This window comes from Rattus norvegicus, chromosome 2 (genome assembly GCF_021556685.1).
Source record: "Rattus norvegicus strain SHRSP/BbbUtx chromosome 2, alternate assembly SHRSP_T2T, whole genome shotgun sequence".
Classification (NCBI taxonomy): Eukaryota; Metazoa; Chordata; class Mammalia; order Rodentia; family Muridae; genus Rattus; species Rattus norvegicus.
The window spans coordinates 163,107,712-163,122,970 of record NC_141535.1 but is presented as its reverse complement, the minus strand read 5'-3'; the positions used below and the strand labels follow the sequence as shown (position 1 = coordinate 163,122,970).

The 15,259-nt window shown below is 34.2% G+C and overlaps 1 protein-coding gene across 2 annotated transcripts in view; it reads right to left on the bottom strand.

Annotated features, from left to right (window-relative positions):
• The window catches only part of Fstl5 (follistatin-like 5), a 654,395-nt gene that overhangs the window by 168,380 nt on the left and 470,756 nt on the right, over positions 1-15,259 (bottom strand). For both annotated transcript variants that reach the window (NM_001271195.1, XM_087628612.1), the window contains 1 exon segment: positions 1,606-1,726. In NM_001271195.1, the coding sequence (NP_001258124.1) occupies positions 1,606-1,726 (121 nt within the window).

Below are 15,259 nucleotides of genomic sequence, written 5' to 3'. Positions count from 1 at the left end.
TTTAAAATGGTTCAAATATGTGCTTAAGTACTCAGATCTAGCACGTAAGTTGACCTATGCCTTCCTGCTTTTTGTTCCTGCATACAGTTTTGATTACATAAACCACAGTCTTCTCAGGAAACCTTTGTTTGGTATTGGAAATTCAAAGTTATGTAAATGTAATAAAATAAATGGATGGCTGGTACGCATCTAGCTTGATACTGACTTGGATATCTATATACTTAGGAATAGGGAAGCAGAATTCCACAGAAATGATAACTGTTTGTATTGAATTTCTTATAATTACTTCAAAATGTTAAGGTTGATGGTGGGTGAGGCTTCATGTCTGAGGTCTCTTTTCTCTTTCAACCATATTCGCCCTTCAGAACAAAAAACTGACATCAGACAACAAACAACTAAGGAGAGGACAAAACAGAATGTAAGCATGGTGCCTATGCATGAGTCCTACAACATAGTCTCACCTCCCTGAATTTTTCACCTGAAGCTCTATGTTTATTTTTTTTGTTTCTTTGTTTTTTGTTTTGTTTTGTTTTTTTGAAACCAGATGACTTTCTGTACAAACCTGTGTTAAAAGGGAACAAGGAGCAAGAAACATTCAAGGGAGCCATGTAGAGTGGTTCTCATGACCTCCCATGTGTCACAAGCTCCCTGCAACACATTTTCCATTACATGTTAGGCACAAGTACTTATTTCCAAGTGACTACACTTTTAAAAGGATCATTTGTTTGAGACAAATTAAAATACTCTGTTCTCTACAAACAAACACTTCCACAACTTTCCAGGACTTGTAGAAAGGAAACCCCAGTGTGGATGTAAACCCACAAGACCCTAGGGAACCCCTTATACTCATAGCCTCATGTTTCTTTTTTTATGTTTCTTTTATAAATGCAGGCTTGTATACCAGTCACACTATCTACCCTCTCAAAGCAGCCTCTGCTTGATCACTGAGTAGATAAATATTACATATGATAAAGTATGGAACATAGTACTAATAATACCAGAAACATAACATTTCATGTCAAATCAAGTTAAATGTGAGCTAAATAAAATTTTTATATGTGTATTTTGATTAACATTCCAAACCACTAACACTGTGCCCCATGTAAATAATACTGTGGGGAGAACTAGACAATGCTCCATGTTTCCCAGGCTAGACCCATTTGATAGTTAAGGATGGCCTTCAACTCGCAATCTTTCTTCATCTACAACGCAGGTACTGGAGTTACAACTGATACAATGATGCAAATATAAGTGATAGATTCCTATTCTGATAATAATAATAATAATAATAATAATAATAATTAAAAAGCTGATATGATTTAAAATTTTAAATTGCTAATCTTAAGTGTTTCTAAAACTCATGTTTGACTAATGAATGATATTTTCAACTAAAACCAATAATTTCCTATGCTTTAAAAGGTTACTTTGCAATAGTTTATGATGAATAAATTGTTGCTAATTTATAGTTTTAATCAGGTGGGGCCTTCAAAGAAATGATAAATAAATGTTAAAACAAAAATTTGAACCTAAAATTAAGTTACTGTCCAGTCCACTGTGATATCATCAGCAGAACAAAAGTAATGACATTAACACCATGTGTCTTACCATTCACTTGGAAGATGTGTGTCTGATGGACATCTTCATAGCCATCTGCATAGCAGGTATAATTTCCCATATGAACTGTGGTAACCTTGGTGATATATAAGGACCCATCATCGCCAAAGTCCTACAGAAAGGAAATAAATTATAGAGTTTCTTTCTCAGTAAATCACTTATTTTCAGGAGCAAAATAGATATATTAAACATTTTTAAAGAATTTAAATTGTCAATGTAAACTTAACAGATATCGACCTATCTTACTATTCAATATATATATATATATATATATATATATACTGATATATACTGATATATATACATATATCCTTTAAAAGTGAGCATTCACTGATAAATATAAGTATTTTTTATTTAAATATATAAATTAACTGATTGCTAGTATCATTTATACTTTGAATTTTAGATTAATAAATACCTACTGAGAATTTGTTTTATAATTAAAAATAAATTACTATTTACATCTTTAGACTTAAAATTATCCACTGTTTTTATATTACTTAGAAATATAAATATCAAAAAAGCTATTAGATCAGTATGTTCACCATGAAATTAACTATAGCCATATACCAGAATAGAATATTTTGTGCCATTTCAATTTATTTGAGGAATCATGGAGATTAAATCATGACCTTGCTTATACTATCCATGAACTCTAACACAGTATTAAACACTCAGCCATGATTTAATTTTAAAGGTCATAATATACTGACCATTTGAATAAATATCCATGCTACTTGATGTTTGGGAGAACAAATGCATAACCATTCCTGGGGAAACATATTAAATACTCACTACTGTTTATCACAACTGAATCCAAGCCTTAGCCTTAGAACTGCAGGGTACAAACAAGAAAATCTCCTTTCTATAAATCAATGTGTGTAAGGGAGAAAACTGACAAATCTAATTTTCATTTCTTTGGAAAGATGGCTCTTATAATCTGCAGAATCTTTATTAAAACTTGACTGCTGATCTCTGAGAAAATGCCTGTTTGTGGGTATTTTGATCTCACTTCCTTCTCTGTCTTTCACATTTCCATGAAAACTTTTGAATCAACAGCCTGCCCTGTGGTCCTTGTGAACTTCACCATCTTCACAGATTAAAAGAAAATCTCTGGGGAATCAGTCTACTGTCATGAAAATACTATATTTTCATGACTGTGCTTCAATTAAACAAATCACAGGGTCACTCTATATAACAGTTCTAGCCCCTAGTCCTTTAAAAAAAACAAATCAAAGAAAAATTTTGTCATATTATTTTCTTGAACATAGTTAATAGTGTGAGATCTCAATGGGTTGAAAAACAACTTTAAAAGCTCTACTGGAGAATAGGACAGCACCATACCAACTGACACTTGAGTTTTTACAAAATAAAATTACACACTGGATAAAAGAAAGAATCTTCAACTAATGGAACATGCCAAATTTGATGGGGACAAGTTAAAGGATGCAAATAGATCCATATGTATCACATTTGACAAAACTCAATCCCAAAAAAGATCAGCGACATTGATACAAAATCTAATAAAAGAGTAACTGCCTAAAATTAGCCTTGACAACATTGATGTAGGCAGAGGCTTTCTGAAGAGAACACTGTTAGCACTGACACTAGGAACAAAACTTAATTTATGCCATGCTAGTTGGGTTAATGCAATCTGTGAAGTATTTTGAGATCAAACATATGCTACCTCCAATTTTTTTTTATTTCTGAAGATTTTGTATGTGAATTTTAGGATGTTATTTTCTATTTTTATAAAAAAAATGCTTTTGGTTTTCTTATGAGGATTACTTTGAATTGTTTCATTTCTTTAGGTAAAGCAGACTTTGCAAAAATATGAATTATTCCAATATGTGAACATTAGATATTGTTTTAACTGGTTATTGCTCATGATTGCTTCTGTAATTCTCTTAATGAAATAATTCACTTCATTAACTATCCATTTTACATTTTTTAACAAAAATATTCCAACTGTTTTCTTCCCCTCTATATGTTTTAATAAATTTTGTACGACATCATTTGAGCTTTTTTTAGACCTCTCTCTACTCCTCCTAGATATTCAGGAAGAAAGCAGATTCCTCACTGAGGCTCCTGGAGTCTCTACATTCTCTGTGTGTGTTGATCCCTTTAAAGTTAAAGAACAGGTTTTATAGCAGGGAGTTTGGAGCAGTAAGCACAATCTTCCCTACTTCAGTTGTCTCAAATGCTTCTCTCTAATAATTTTATGCTATACAAGTTTGCAGGAACACTTAATGGCTTCAGCACCTGTTTAATAAGATAATTTTCATGAAGAGATGATTTATCAATATGCATGTACTCACAACAAATGGGAAGTCATGCTTAGACCCCGTGACTTTCGGTACACTTCTACCTATGGCCAAAAATGACAGCACTGCGCTATCTCTGTGTCTTGCTGTATCTTAAAATTCCATCCTGTAAGCCTCTAGAAATGAATTGAATTTCAGTTTGCTTTGTTAAATACTTTACAAATGCTAATATTGTAGATAGCCCTGAAATGTTATCATAAATTAAATGTTTTATTAAAGACTTAAAAATAAATAAGTAAAAGATCAGTTGGACCTCACATCATTGAAAATCTTCTGCATGGCAAACAACAGCATTATTAGTATAAAGTGGCATGATACACAAACACACACACAAAAACTATTTACCAATTACACATCCCATAGAGGGCGAATATGTAAAATATACATAACTAAAAGACTGGACATTAAGAAGTCAAATAACCTAAGGAAACATGCGTACAGAACTAAGCATAAAGTTCATAAAAATAAAATACTCATGTCTGGGAAATATTTAAAATGTTTTAAACATCTTGAATAAATCACAAAAATTCAAATCAATCTATTTTGATTCTTCATCTTACACCAGGCCGAATGCTAAGATCCATTTAAAAAAATTGACTGCTCATAAAGTGGATAAATTACTGGACTGAACACCTCTGCACTGGCCTTTCTTCAGGATGCTGTAAATAACTCTCTCTCAAGATCCACCCATATCATTCTTTGGCATACACCTCCAAAGGACTCTACCTACAGCTAGAGACATTTGTTTATCCACGATCCTTGACACTATATTTATGACAACTAATAATTGGAAACAGCTTCTATGTCTATAAAGAAGTGAATGAGTACAGAAAACCAAATCATTCTGAGTGAGTTAACCCAAACGCAAAAAGACAAATGCATTAAGTGAACTCTTACGTGTGGATATTTGTTTTTAAACCGTTGAGAAGCAGACCGTAATCCATCTCACCACAGAGTTTGGTATAAAGTACTAGTGTGAAGGGTATGGTGTTCCAAGGAAGGGGAAATTTATTACATAATTATGCAGAGACAGGGGATGGACTGAAATGGGAGGGTGAAAGCTCCAGTAGACAAAAGAAAGGGATAAGAAAAGGAATCCAGGGAAGAAAACTAGCAAATACTAAGGAACATTTATTTAATGGGTTGTAGGGAAACCTATTGCACAGAAGATATATATATATATATATATATATATATATACATATATATATATATGAAAATATATTAATGGAATCACCAAATAATGGGTTAGACAAAGTCCTAACCACCTAACAAGCCAGTCTTTTTTCTCCCATCAAGTGAAACTTCAGTTGCCAGGAATACATGACATCTAATTGAGCATCTAATCAAGCTCTTGCCAAAGGAATGTCATAAGAACAACAACAAAAAAAAAAAAAAACCAAAAACCAAAAACCAAAACAAAAAACACGCAGGCTACTGTTACTGTTATTGTTTGTTCCCCACTACCTGATGGTAAGGACCTATTGCTGAAAATGGTTAAAAGTCAAGCTGGTTTTAAGTGAAGCTTTCACCCCTACTGAATAATGTTTTTTAGTATTGGAAGGTACCTTTGAGTGCTCCCAACAGAAAAAGTTAATCACCAAACCAGCTACAAATCTGGTGATCTAAGTGGATTTTGCGTGACCAACAATGAGGGAGTAACCAACCACTACCTGATGGGAATTGACAGCCAATGGACCTAGTCCATATACACTTCAAGGTCTTCAGATACCTGGCAGAGAATCCAAGCTTAACAGTATGGTCAGAAAAACTAATCACTTTTTGCAGGAAAAAATGGCCAGAAGGTCTATTAGCTCTTTATATTTTTAATTTTAACTCCTGTACTATAGAATGTCTGGGTCCCCTTGGAGGGATATCTGAGTCTATGAAAACTGCATCTGCTGGCTGTTGACACCTTCACTTAGCTTTACGTCATTTCAAGCATATTTAGAAAAGAAGTGGCTGAACAGAGGAGAACAAACACTGATAAACTGGGGCTGCCCTTGGAGCCCAGCCTCCCACTTGAATCATGTTAGCAGCAAGTCAGCTTGGTCTGTGCCAGCTGCCCTGGAAAAGGTCAGAAGATTCTCAGCCTCTCCACTAAGAAAGCAGATAGCTACAAAATATCTGTGCCTGTGTAAACTGGATTCAACAGGTAAGAGGGAATTTCTCTCTTAAAATTACAGCTAAAATTTAAAAAAAGAAAAGAAAAAAAACTTTTGTCTCTCAGTTTTAAATGAGTAAATATATGTGGCCATTACATACTTAATTCTGAACAATCTTAAATATATAAGGTTACTATGTTTGCATATCTTGTTTAGAAAATATTAATTTATAGTTTATGGTCTATGGTTAATAATGTATAATAGCTGTAACAAAAAGATAGTTTAAAACAACTCAGGGCTAAAGGCATTCTGGGCAACAACACATGGCACGAACCAACCAAGGTCTCTAAAGATACTTTTAAATTGGGATAATATTTTTATGCAATTTCTGTCCTAGAAATCAGATGGATAAAAGATAAAAATTAAACCATTGAACTGAGAACGGGACCCCCGTTGAAGGAATCTTAGAAAGGAATGAAAGAGCTTGAAGGAGTTTGAGACCCCATAAGAACAACAATGCCAAGCAACCAGAGCTTCCAGGGACTAAGCCACTACCCAAAGACTATACATGGACTGACCCTGGACTCTGACCTCATAGGTAGCAATGAATATCCTAGTAAGAGCACCAGTGGAAGCGGAAGCCCTGGGTCCTGCCAAGACTGAACCTCCAGTGAAAGTGATTGTTGGAGGGAGGGCGGTAATGGGGGGAGGACGGGGAGGGGAACACCCATATAGAAGGAGGAGGGGTTAGGGGGATGTTGGCCTGGTTACGGGGAAGGGAAATAACAATCGAAATGTAAATAAGAAATACTCAAGCTAATAAAGATGGAAAAAATATGACAAAAAATTAAAAATGTTTGTTTATTGAGGTATTGATACTTCACTTCCATATTTTCATATGTAAGAGTCAGGCAAACTTTTTGGTAATGCACTTGGCATTGATTTTATAGATACTGAATTGTTTAAACTATTAACATTAGCATTGTCTTCTAAAAATTATGATTAAACATATATAAACTATGGGACATTTTAAAATTTATTAAATGATTAAAATGTCTTCATTAGTTTATGACGGTTACCATGAAGGAAATCTTACTCAACAACAGCAATCAGGTCATGAGGGGGAGACGATTATGATAAATAGGACTGAGGCAAACCCTATTGAAATGATTATGGATTTGATGAGAGAAATAATAAATATAACAGAAATTTTTATTTAAAAAGTGCTACTATCAAATAAATAATGCAATGTGATGTCAACTCTATATGCATGCCTGATGTTTTCTGTTATAGACTGAAGGGGTAAAATAATAGGCAAATAATAGTGTTAAGAATCACTGGCTCTTGAAGGGGCTCGAGACCCCATATGTACAACAATGCCAAGCAACCAGAGCTTCCAGGGACTAAGCCACTACCTAAAGACTATACATGGACTGACCCTGGACTCTGACCCCATAGGTAGCAATGAATAGCCTAGTAAGAGCACCAGTGGAAGGGGAAGCCCTGGGTCCTGCTAAGACTGAACCCCCAGTGAACTAGATTGTTGGGGGGAGGGCGGCAATGGGGGGAGGATGGGGAGGGGAACACCCATAAAGAAGGGGAGGCGGAGGGATTAGGAAATCCGGAAAGGGAATAACACTCGAAATGTATATAAGAAATACTCAAGTTAATAAAAAAAGAAAAGAAAGAAATCACATCACAAAAAAAAGGAAAAAAAAAGAATCACTGGCTTTTAGAATCTACCTTCTCCCTTTCAGTTTGCCTGAGCTGTGCCCAGGCTCCTGCACCCCCTCCTTTCAGCTTAAGGAGCAGATCACATACAGGGCCCTTGTTAATCATTTTTGTCCTGACACTGGCTTCGACTTAAACTTAATCAAACGGGAAACAGTTAGTTCTCTGATGGCGTATCATAAAAAGGTTAAATAAAAAAGTGCCTGGCCTCTTTATGGCCTATGCTCATGATTTTAAAAGTTTTATTTTAATACTCAAAGAGCTTCAATTCAGAATTATGATTTGTAAGGTTCAAACCTAATAGGCTTTAGTCTCATAAAACTACTATAATGAAGAAATACTAGTTATTAGTCAGTCACCCTATAAATAAGTATATCCTTAATCTATTCAGAATTGCATTCAAGTTATACTAAGTACTGATATAGTTAATTGCAAAGTTAAAGATTTATTTGGTCTCTTATGTTTGTAAGAAATAGGTTGAAACAACTAAGAAAAGACAAACTTGTTTAACTCAAAAATGCTAAGTAGATAGTAGCCCTCAAAACAGTCAAAGAACTGTGGAGTATGGCATTTAATATGTTTAAAATTACTATGAAAGACAGAGACTCAAAAAACCTAACACCCCCCAAGCTCTCTAACAGAAGGGCACAAAGACAAAAACCACCACCAAGATTGCAATACACTAACCATTCAGAGTAACTGCCCCAATGTCTGCCTTGTGTCAAGGCTTAGCCTAAACAGTGAACGAATAAAAGATTCCTGGATTTCAATATAATTTTAAATACCAATGTACATCCTTTTGTTAACTAATGATTTGCTTTTTATGTTGTCCTTTGATATATATATATATATATATATATATATATGGCTTTACATATATATATGGTTTTATATATATGGTTATTTATATATGTATATATATGGTTTCATTACTTTCTTTTTTAATGGGTTTTCTGTGTTTCTTATGTTTCTTGTTTCTTTCATTTTTTTGTTTATTTTGTTTCTTTTTTTCTGTTCATTTTCTTTAAAAAAAGAAGGCATAGGGTTAGATAAGGTGGGTATTTGATTGGAAGTGAGATAAAAACTATGATAATTATATATTTATGAGAAAATATATTTTCAATAAAATCTTTTAATAGGACAGGTTATCAATGAGCAGTATAAAAATAAAAACGTACTATATTGGTCCTTAATTCTTTGGTTATTATGTGCTAGACATTGTTGTTAACATTTTTCAAATATACATTTCAAATCTAGAGAACATAGTTTATTAAAATCCTCCCACTATATAGGAAGTGACAGATATTAAGATGACAATATGTTCCCTAGTTATGTTTGGCTCCTAATTGGTGCTTTTAAACCGGAAATAGATTGGAGAGAATCCAAAGTTTTATCTCTACATGCCACACCACATTGTCTTCCCTCTGAAGCATTAAATAAAAAACAAAGAAGATAGTTGAGACACAGATAAGGAAGTTTTGCCCACTGCTGCGGTGTTTCCAAGGTCCATGTGTTCCAAATTTGGTCTTCAGTGAGAGTTGGGAATGTCATATAGACTCAATGAAATGGGTGGGAACTGATGGGTTACGGTCAAAGGAGGTGTTGCCTTTCAGTATGGTGAGATTCCTCTCAGGGGACTGCTGTGTTTTCTGAAAACTAAGTTGCTTATAGAAAAAGAAACCTGCAACCATATGTGGCTGGAGTCATGGATCCCTCCATGTGTACTCATTGGTTGATGTTTTAGTGCCTGGGAGCTCTGGTGGGGTCAGGAGTTGAGGTGGGACTGGGTGGGTGGGAGGGTGAGCATCCTCAGAGAAGCAGGGGAAGGGGAAGGGGGTGTGGGAGAGGGGAGAAAGGGGAGAGCATATGAAATGTAAATAAATAAAATATGCAAGAAAAATTTTAAAAATGAATAAAAAGAAGTAGAAACCGACTCTTAGTTTTCTGCTCTTAACAGGTTAAGTAATTGTTGCCCCTCACATAAGCCCTTGACCATTGTAATCCAACAATGAGGTCCTCAACAGAGCAAAGTTAAAGTCACTGTTATGTCCTTGGATTCTCAGAACTCTGAGAATGGTTAACAATAACACCCTTCTCTACAGCATATCTTAATAGTTAATTTTTTATAGTGTCAAAAGTTAACTAGAGGCTCATGGACTTTCCAAGAATTGGTTACCTATTCATTCTTCCCCATTTTGACTTTAACTTTGGCACCTTCAGGGTCATCTTCAATTTTCAAGTGTGTTAATTATGTTAATTCGTGTACAGTATCTATGACTGTAACCTGAGTAATTACCTTTACCCATTTTTATAAAACGTCATTGGATCAACACCTATGTGCAAAGAATACTTTCACTTCAAATTGTGATTTTCAAAAAAATCATTACGTCTTTAAGATGTTATGGATCCCAGTGGCATTCCTATTTTTTTAAGCAGGGTCCAAAAGCATGTGTGGTATATTGAAAACTTTATCTCTGCTTGTGTTATATGCATTTCTACTACAAATAGCTTCACCCAATTACAGATTGATTGAAATCAAGAAAATCACTACAGAAGTATTGAACCTGGGACTGACAGAGACGAACAATGTTTTAAACAGACACAGTCAGTGTGGGCACTATGGCCCAGCATATAAAGAAGCTTGCATGCTGGTCTAGTTATTGAAGTTCCATCCCAAGTATCTGAATATAGGTAAGGAGAGCCCTAAGGTCCTAAAGCCATCAAATGTGTCTTCTTACAATGAATTATACAACAGCAGCAATAGCCAATCATATTAACATTAGAAATAAGAGACAGGGAGTAAATGGAGGGAGGAGAACACTGAAGGAGGAAAGAGAGAAGAGCATGAGGGGACAGTCAGGAGCAAAAAGGGAACTGTCGTGACCAGGATAAACATATGGCACACTGGCAACCAAACTAGAATATTTCCAAAAGTACAAGGTGAAGTCCAAATATCACACTATCATATGATATAATCTTATTCATACATTATTTCTACAACTTCCTGAAGTAACTGATGCTGTTACAGAGAAAGTCTCATGAATTATGCATTGGACAAGAAACTTGGAGCTGCAGCCAATAGTACCTGCTAAAACTCACTCCTAACAGACTTCCATTAAAAATGAGGCTTCTTGGTTTTTTTTTTCAACAAACAGAAAACCACGAGAGAACAATTTAAAAAGGTGAAGACTGTCTTAATGAAATGGTGCTCAGGTAGTTGGCTTTTACAAATTTTAATAGGAGAGAAACAAAATTTTATAAGACTTTAGTGAGAAACATTAAAGCTAAACATTAAAGCTTGCAGAGTAAGAGCAGAGAACAATTACTGTTGATCAAAAATGTCTTACATCTGGTGTGGACAAAATACACATATATATGGGATATGCATATAAATGCAAATCATCATGTAGAAGGCAAGCCACAGAGACCAGATAAGAACAAACTTGTTCTTCTTCTGGTAAAAAATATTTAAAATGCTAAAAGAAAAGATATATCTTTTCATGGTAATGTTATATACAGACATATTAAGCTCTACATAAATTTTGAAAGTGTACTGTAACATTCTTTTCTGAAATTATACTTTCATATATATACCTTAATATGGACAAGTGTTTCTTGTATGTATTTATATGTATAGCATGAAGAATTTCCAGGATGAATACATAATCCATTAATGGCTTCATTGGAGGACTTGAAGATGCTCCTGGTAGATGGTAATTTCAGCTTTTTATTCATTATTTTGATGTTTTTATTTATTGAGACAGGAGTTTACTATGTACCCTGCCTAGTCTCAACTCCAAGAGTTCAACAAGCCTCTGTCCCCTAAGCTCTGAGTGAATGCCTAAGTATCTGTTCCTAGCTGGCTGGGTGAGTTTAGCAAGGAAATACAAAAAAAGGGCAAATACTGATAGACCTAGAAGAAATTCCATGTATGTACACTCATTAACAAAGTCAGGGATATTTTGGGAAGGTTCCAACACACCTGACTAAAATATGCAAAGAACTTGAAAATAGGACCAGAGATAGTCTTCACTCTTTAATAGAAGCAAACTTAATGGAAAACAGAATAGAAAAGTTCTGCTCAGCACAGACACCTGGGTATAATTGCAATACCCACATATTAATAAATACATGAAGGTGTAAATTTCTTATTTGGAGATGTAACAAGGGTTAAATTAAAATCATACAGAAGGTGATAATTCTATATATGAAGACAAGTGTTTCTTGTATGTATTTATATGTATAGCATGTGTTCCTGAGCCCCTGTCGCTGGTTCCTGACTATCTTTCGAGTTTTGTAAGGTGTTAGAAGTATGGTTTTGGAGTCATTAAAATGTAATCACTTATCATTATTATGTTGAAAAATGTTTACTTACAGTGTCTTATTGCAGTTTGAGCAAACCTATAATATGAAATTTCATTTAGCTAAAAAAAAATTCTCCTTTCTAAATTAGAATATACATGACCCATGCTAATTGTCCATCTTTTCTTTTTTGTTTTCCCAAATGCAAACAAAAGTTTATATCTACAGCCTTTTTCAATATATAACTATACAAAACATTAATTACAGAACAGATTTTTCCTAGTAATTCAAATTTTAATATTCCATCTCTACTTTGAATATAATAAGCATTCTCTAAATTGTCATTTCAAGTGGTATGTGGTATTTTTAAAAAAATATAGAAATTCATCTTTGAAAGAACCCATTTAAGAGGTCTCATTTTACAAACAAAAATGTTGAAATATACTGATGCATAACTTGGTCTAAGTAACCAAACTTGGTCCCAGATGAGTCAATTTTTCTTCAATTCTTAACATACTTTTTCCTCTGCAGATTCATAATTAATTTTAACCTTACATAAGTTTACCTTTTGCTGTTTTACATTGGCATCTTTACCTTCTTAGTGTCACAATCTCTAGTCTTTCAGAGTGTTGTACTCTTAGGACTTTTCAAATCTAAATCATCCTCCTGAACTGTGTGGTTTTGTTGCTAAGCCTTTGTTGAGTTATGTTCTAAGAACAGACACTTTGATTCCAAGAACCAAATCATGTCCTCATTCTGAATTTTATTATGTTGCCACAGTCTACCAGCCAATAGATACTGGGTAACTATTTTTATATATGGTAAATCTTTATGTGCTCCTTCATAATTACAAAGTAGCTTCACAAACTAATGTCCAGGAAGAGCTGACGGGAAAAACATATAGTATATTCTGTTGGATTATGGCTCATGTTTTGTTCAAAACAACGGAAGCAGAGAACAAGATATGCAATACAGTCCCAAACTTCTGAGAATTTTTATGGCAATTCCACTCTGACTACAGTTCGTTAATCAAGTAAGAGTAATATTTAAAAATTAAACAACCGAATGATGATAAGCACTGATCAGAGCCTACAAGGAAACATATTCCAGTGTGTTTATTCTGACTATAGCAGTTGTATATATGACCTGTATTTCTTCCTAAGCATTGTTTAGCTAGTTCTAATAGGTGAGATAAACCCAATTTGTTCAAAAATAATTTCTAAATCTAGTGCTAGACTTATTTTTATATTATGATTCTCCATGAATTTCTAAATTGCTACCAAACATTATACTTCAAATGTTCTTTTCTATGCAAAAAAACTTCACTTCAATTATACCAATATTAAACTAGTTCTCTTTTTAATTCTGATTATTATACTAGGCTTTTACATTACCTTATAATGAAAACTATATTCTTACAATTTTTTCTGATGTAAATCTCATTTTCATAAAATAGCAATACAATTAATTTAGCAAACATATGGAATTGACTGAAGTACTGCTGTTGGCAAAATGCTTGGATTAAAAATATTAGTTCTCTCATGAAACTTTCTTGATGAGCTAAATTTTTACATTTATACAAAATTCAAGTCCTGAGGGCTGGAGAGACAGGGCAGAAGTTAAGAATAGTAATCTTTTTGCTTTCTGGAGGACCCAGGTCAGGTTCCCAGCCACATGGTGTTTCAGAATTATCAGTAATTCTATTTCCGGGGGCCCTAGGGATCCTTCTGATCTCTAGAGGTCAGCCATTCACAATGGGCGGCACATATACTCATGCAGACAAAATGGTCATCCACATAAATTAAGAAAATAATGTTAAAGAATACATAGTGTCACTACTTTGTAACATAAATGAAAGCACCCTGATTTTGGGGGGCATGCAAAAGAAATCTCTTTAATTTGTTATTACTAAAAACCCCTACCTAGCCTTTTGCGACAGCACAAACTTGAGTGACCCATGAATACAGAACTGACGTTGAGTGTAGAAGCTGGATGCCTTACCTCTTATAACCCACACACCCCCCCAAAAAATGAGAAAGAACTAGCAATATCTAACAAATTTGTTAGTGGAAGGACCAGAGCAAATAGAAATAAGTTCAATGTGGTTCAGGCGCATAGGGAAAATATAAATTAGGAATAGTAGCTTCATAATCAGGAATTTTCTTAGATGACTACTTTGAACCACAAGTACAAGGCAACACTATAAAAAACAATATGGTGTCACAGTTATAATAACCAATAAAACAGAAAAGCTCGGTGTGCTATTAGGGGTTTATCAGAAAAAGAGACATATCTAATATTAGCTAGTATTACTTTTACCCAGGTCTCTGTAATCCTTCAAATAATTTGCAGATTACAAAGAAAACACTGAAACAGAAAGCAAAAATGAAAAATTTGTTAAGGAATCTAATCTCAAATATCTACATTGTTGAAAATGTCAAGCACAAAATGAAGAATTTCCAGGATGAATACATAATCCATTAATGGCTTCATTGGAGGACTTGAAGATGCTCCTGGTAGATGGTAATTTCAGCTTTTTATTCATTATTTTGATGTTTTTATTTATTGAGACAGGAGTTTACTATGTACCCTGCCTAGTCTCAACTCCAAGAGTTCAACAAGCCTCCGTCCCCTAAGCTCTGAGTGAATGCCTAAGTATCTGTTCCTAGCTGGCTGGGTGAGTTTAGCAAGGAAATACAAAAAAAGGGCAAATACTGATAGACCTAGAAGAAATTCCATGTATGTACACTCATTAACAAAGTCAGGGATATTTTGGGAAGGTTCCAACACACCTGACTAAAATATGCAAAGAACTTGAAAATAGGACCAGAGATAGTCTTCACTCTTTAATAGAAGCAAACTTAATGGAAAACAGAACAGAAAAGTTCTGCTCAGCACAGACACCTGGGTATAATTGCAAGTACCCACACATTAATAAATACATGAAGGTGTAAATTTCTTATTTGGAGATGTAACAAGGGTTAAATTAAAATCATACAGAAGGTGATAATTCTATATATGAAGACTTACAGACTATATCACAGAATACCTCATTGTGCAACTTGCTTCTAGAACAGGCACATTATAGTGTATCTAAGGGAAGTCAGGAGGGGATATGGGAAGATTTGGAGGAAGAAAAAGGAAGAAAGAAACCTAATTATTTTATAATCCTAGAAAAATGTG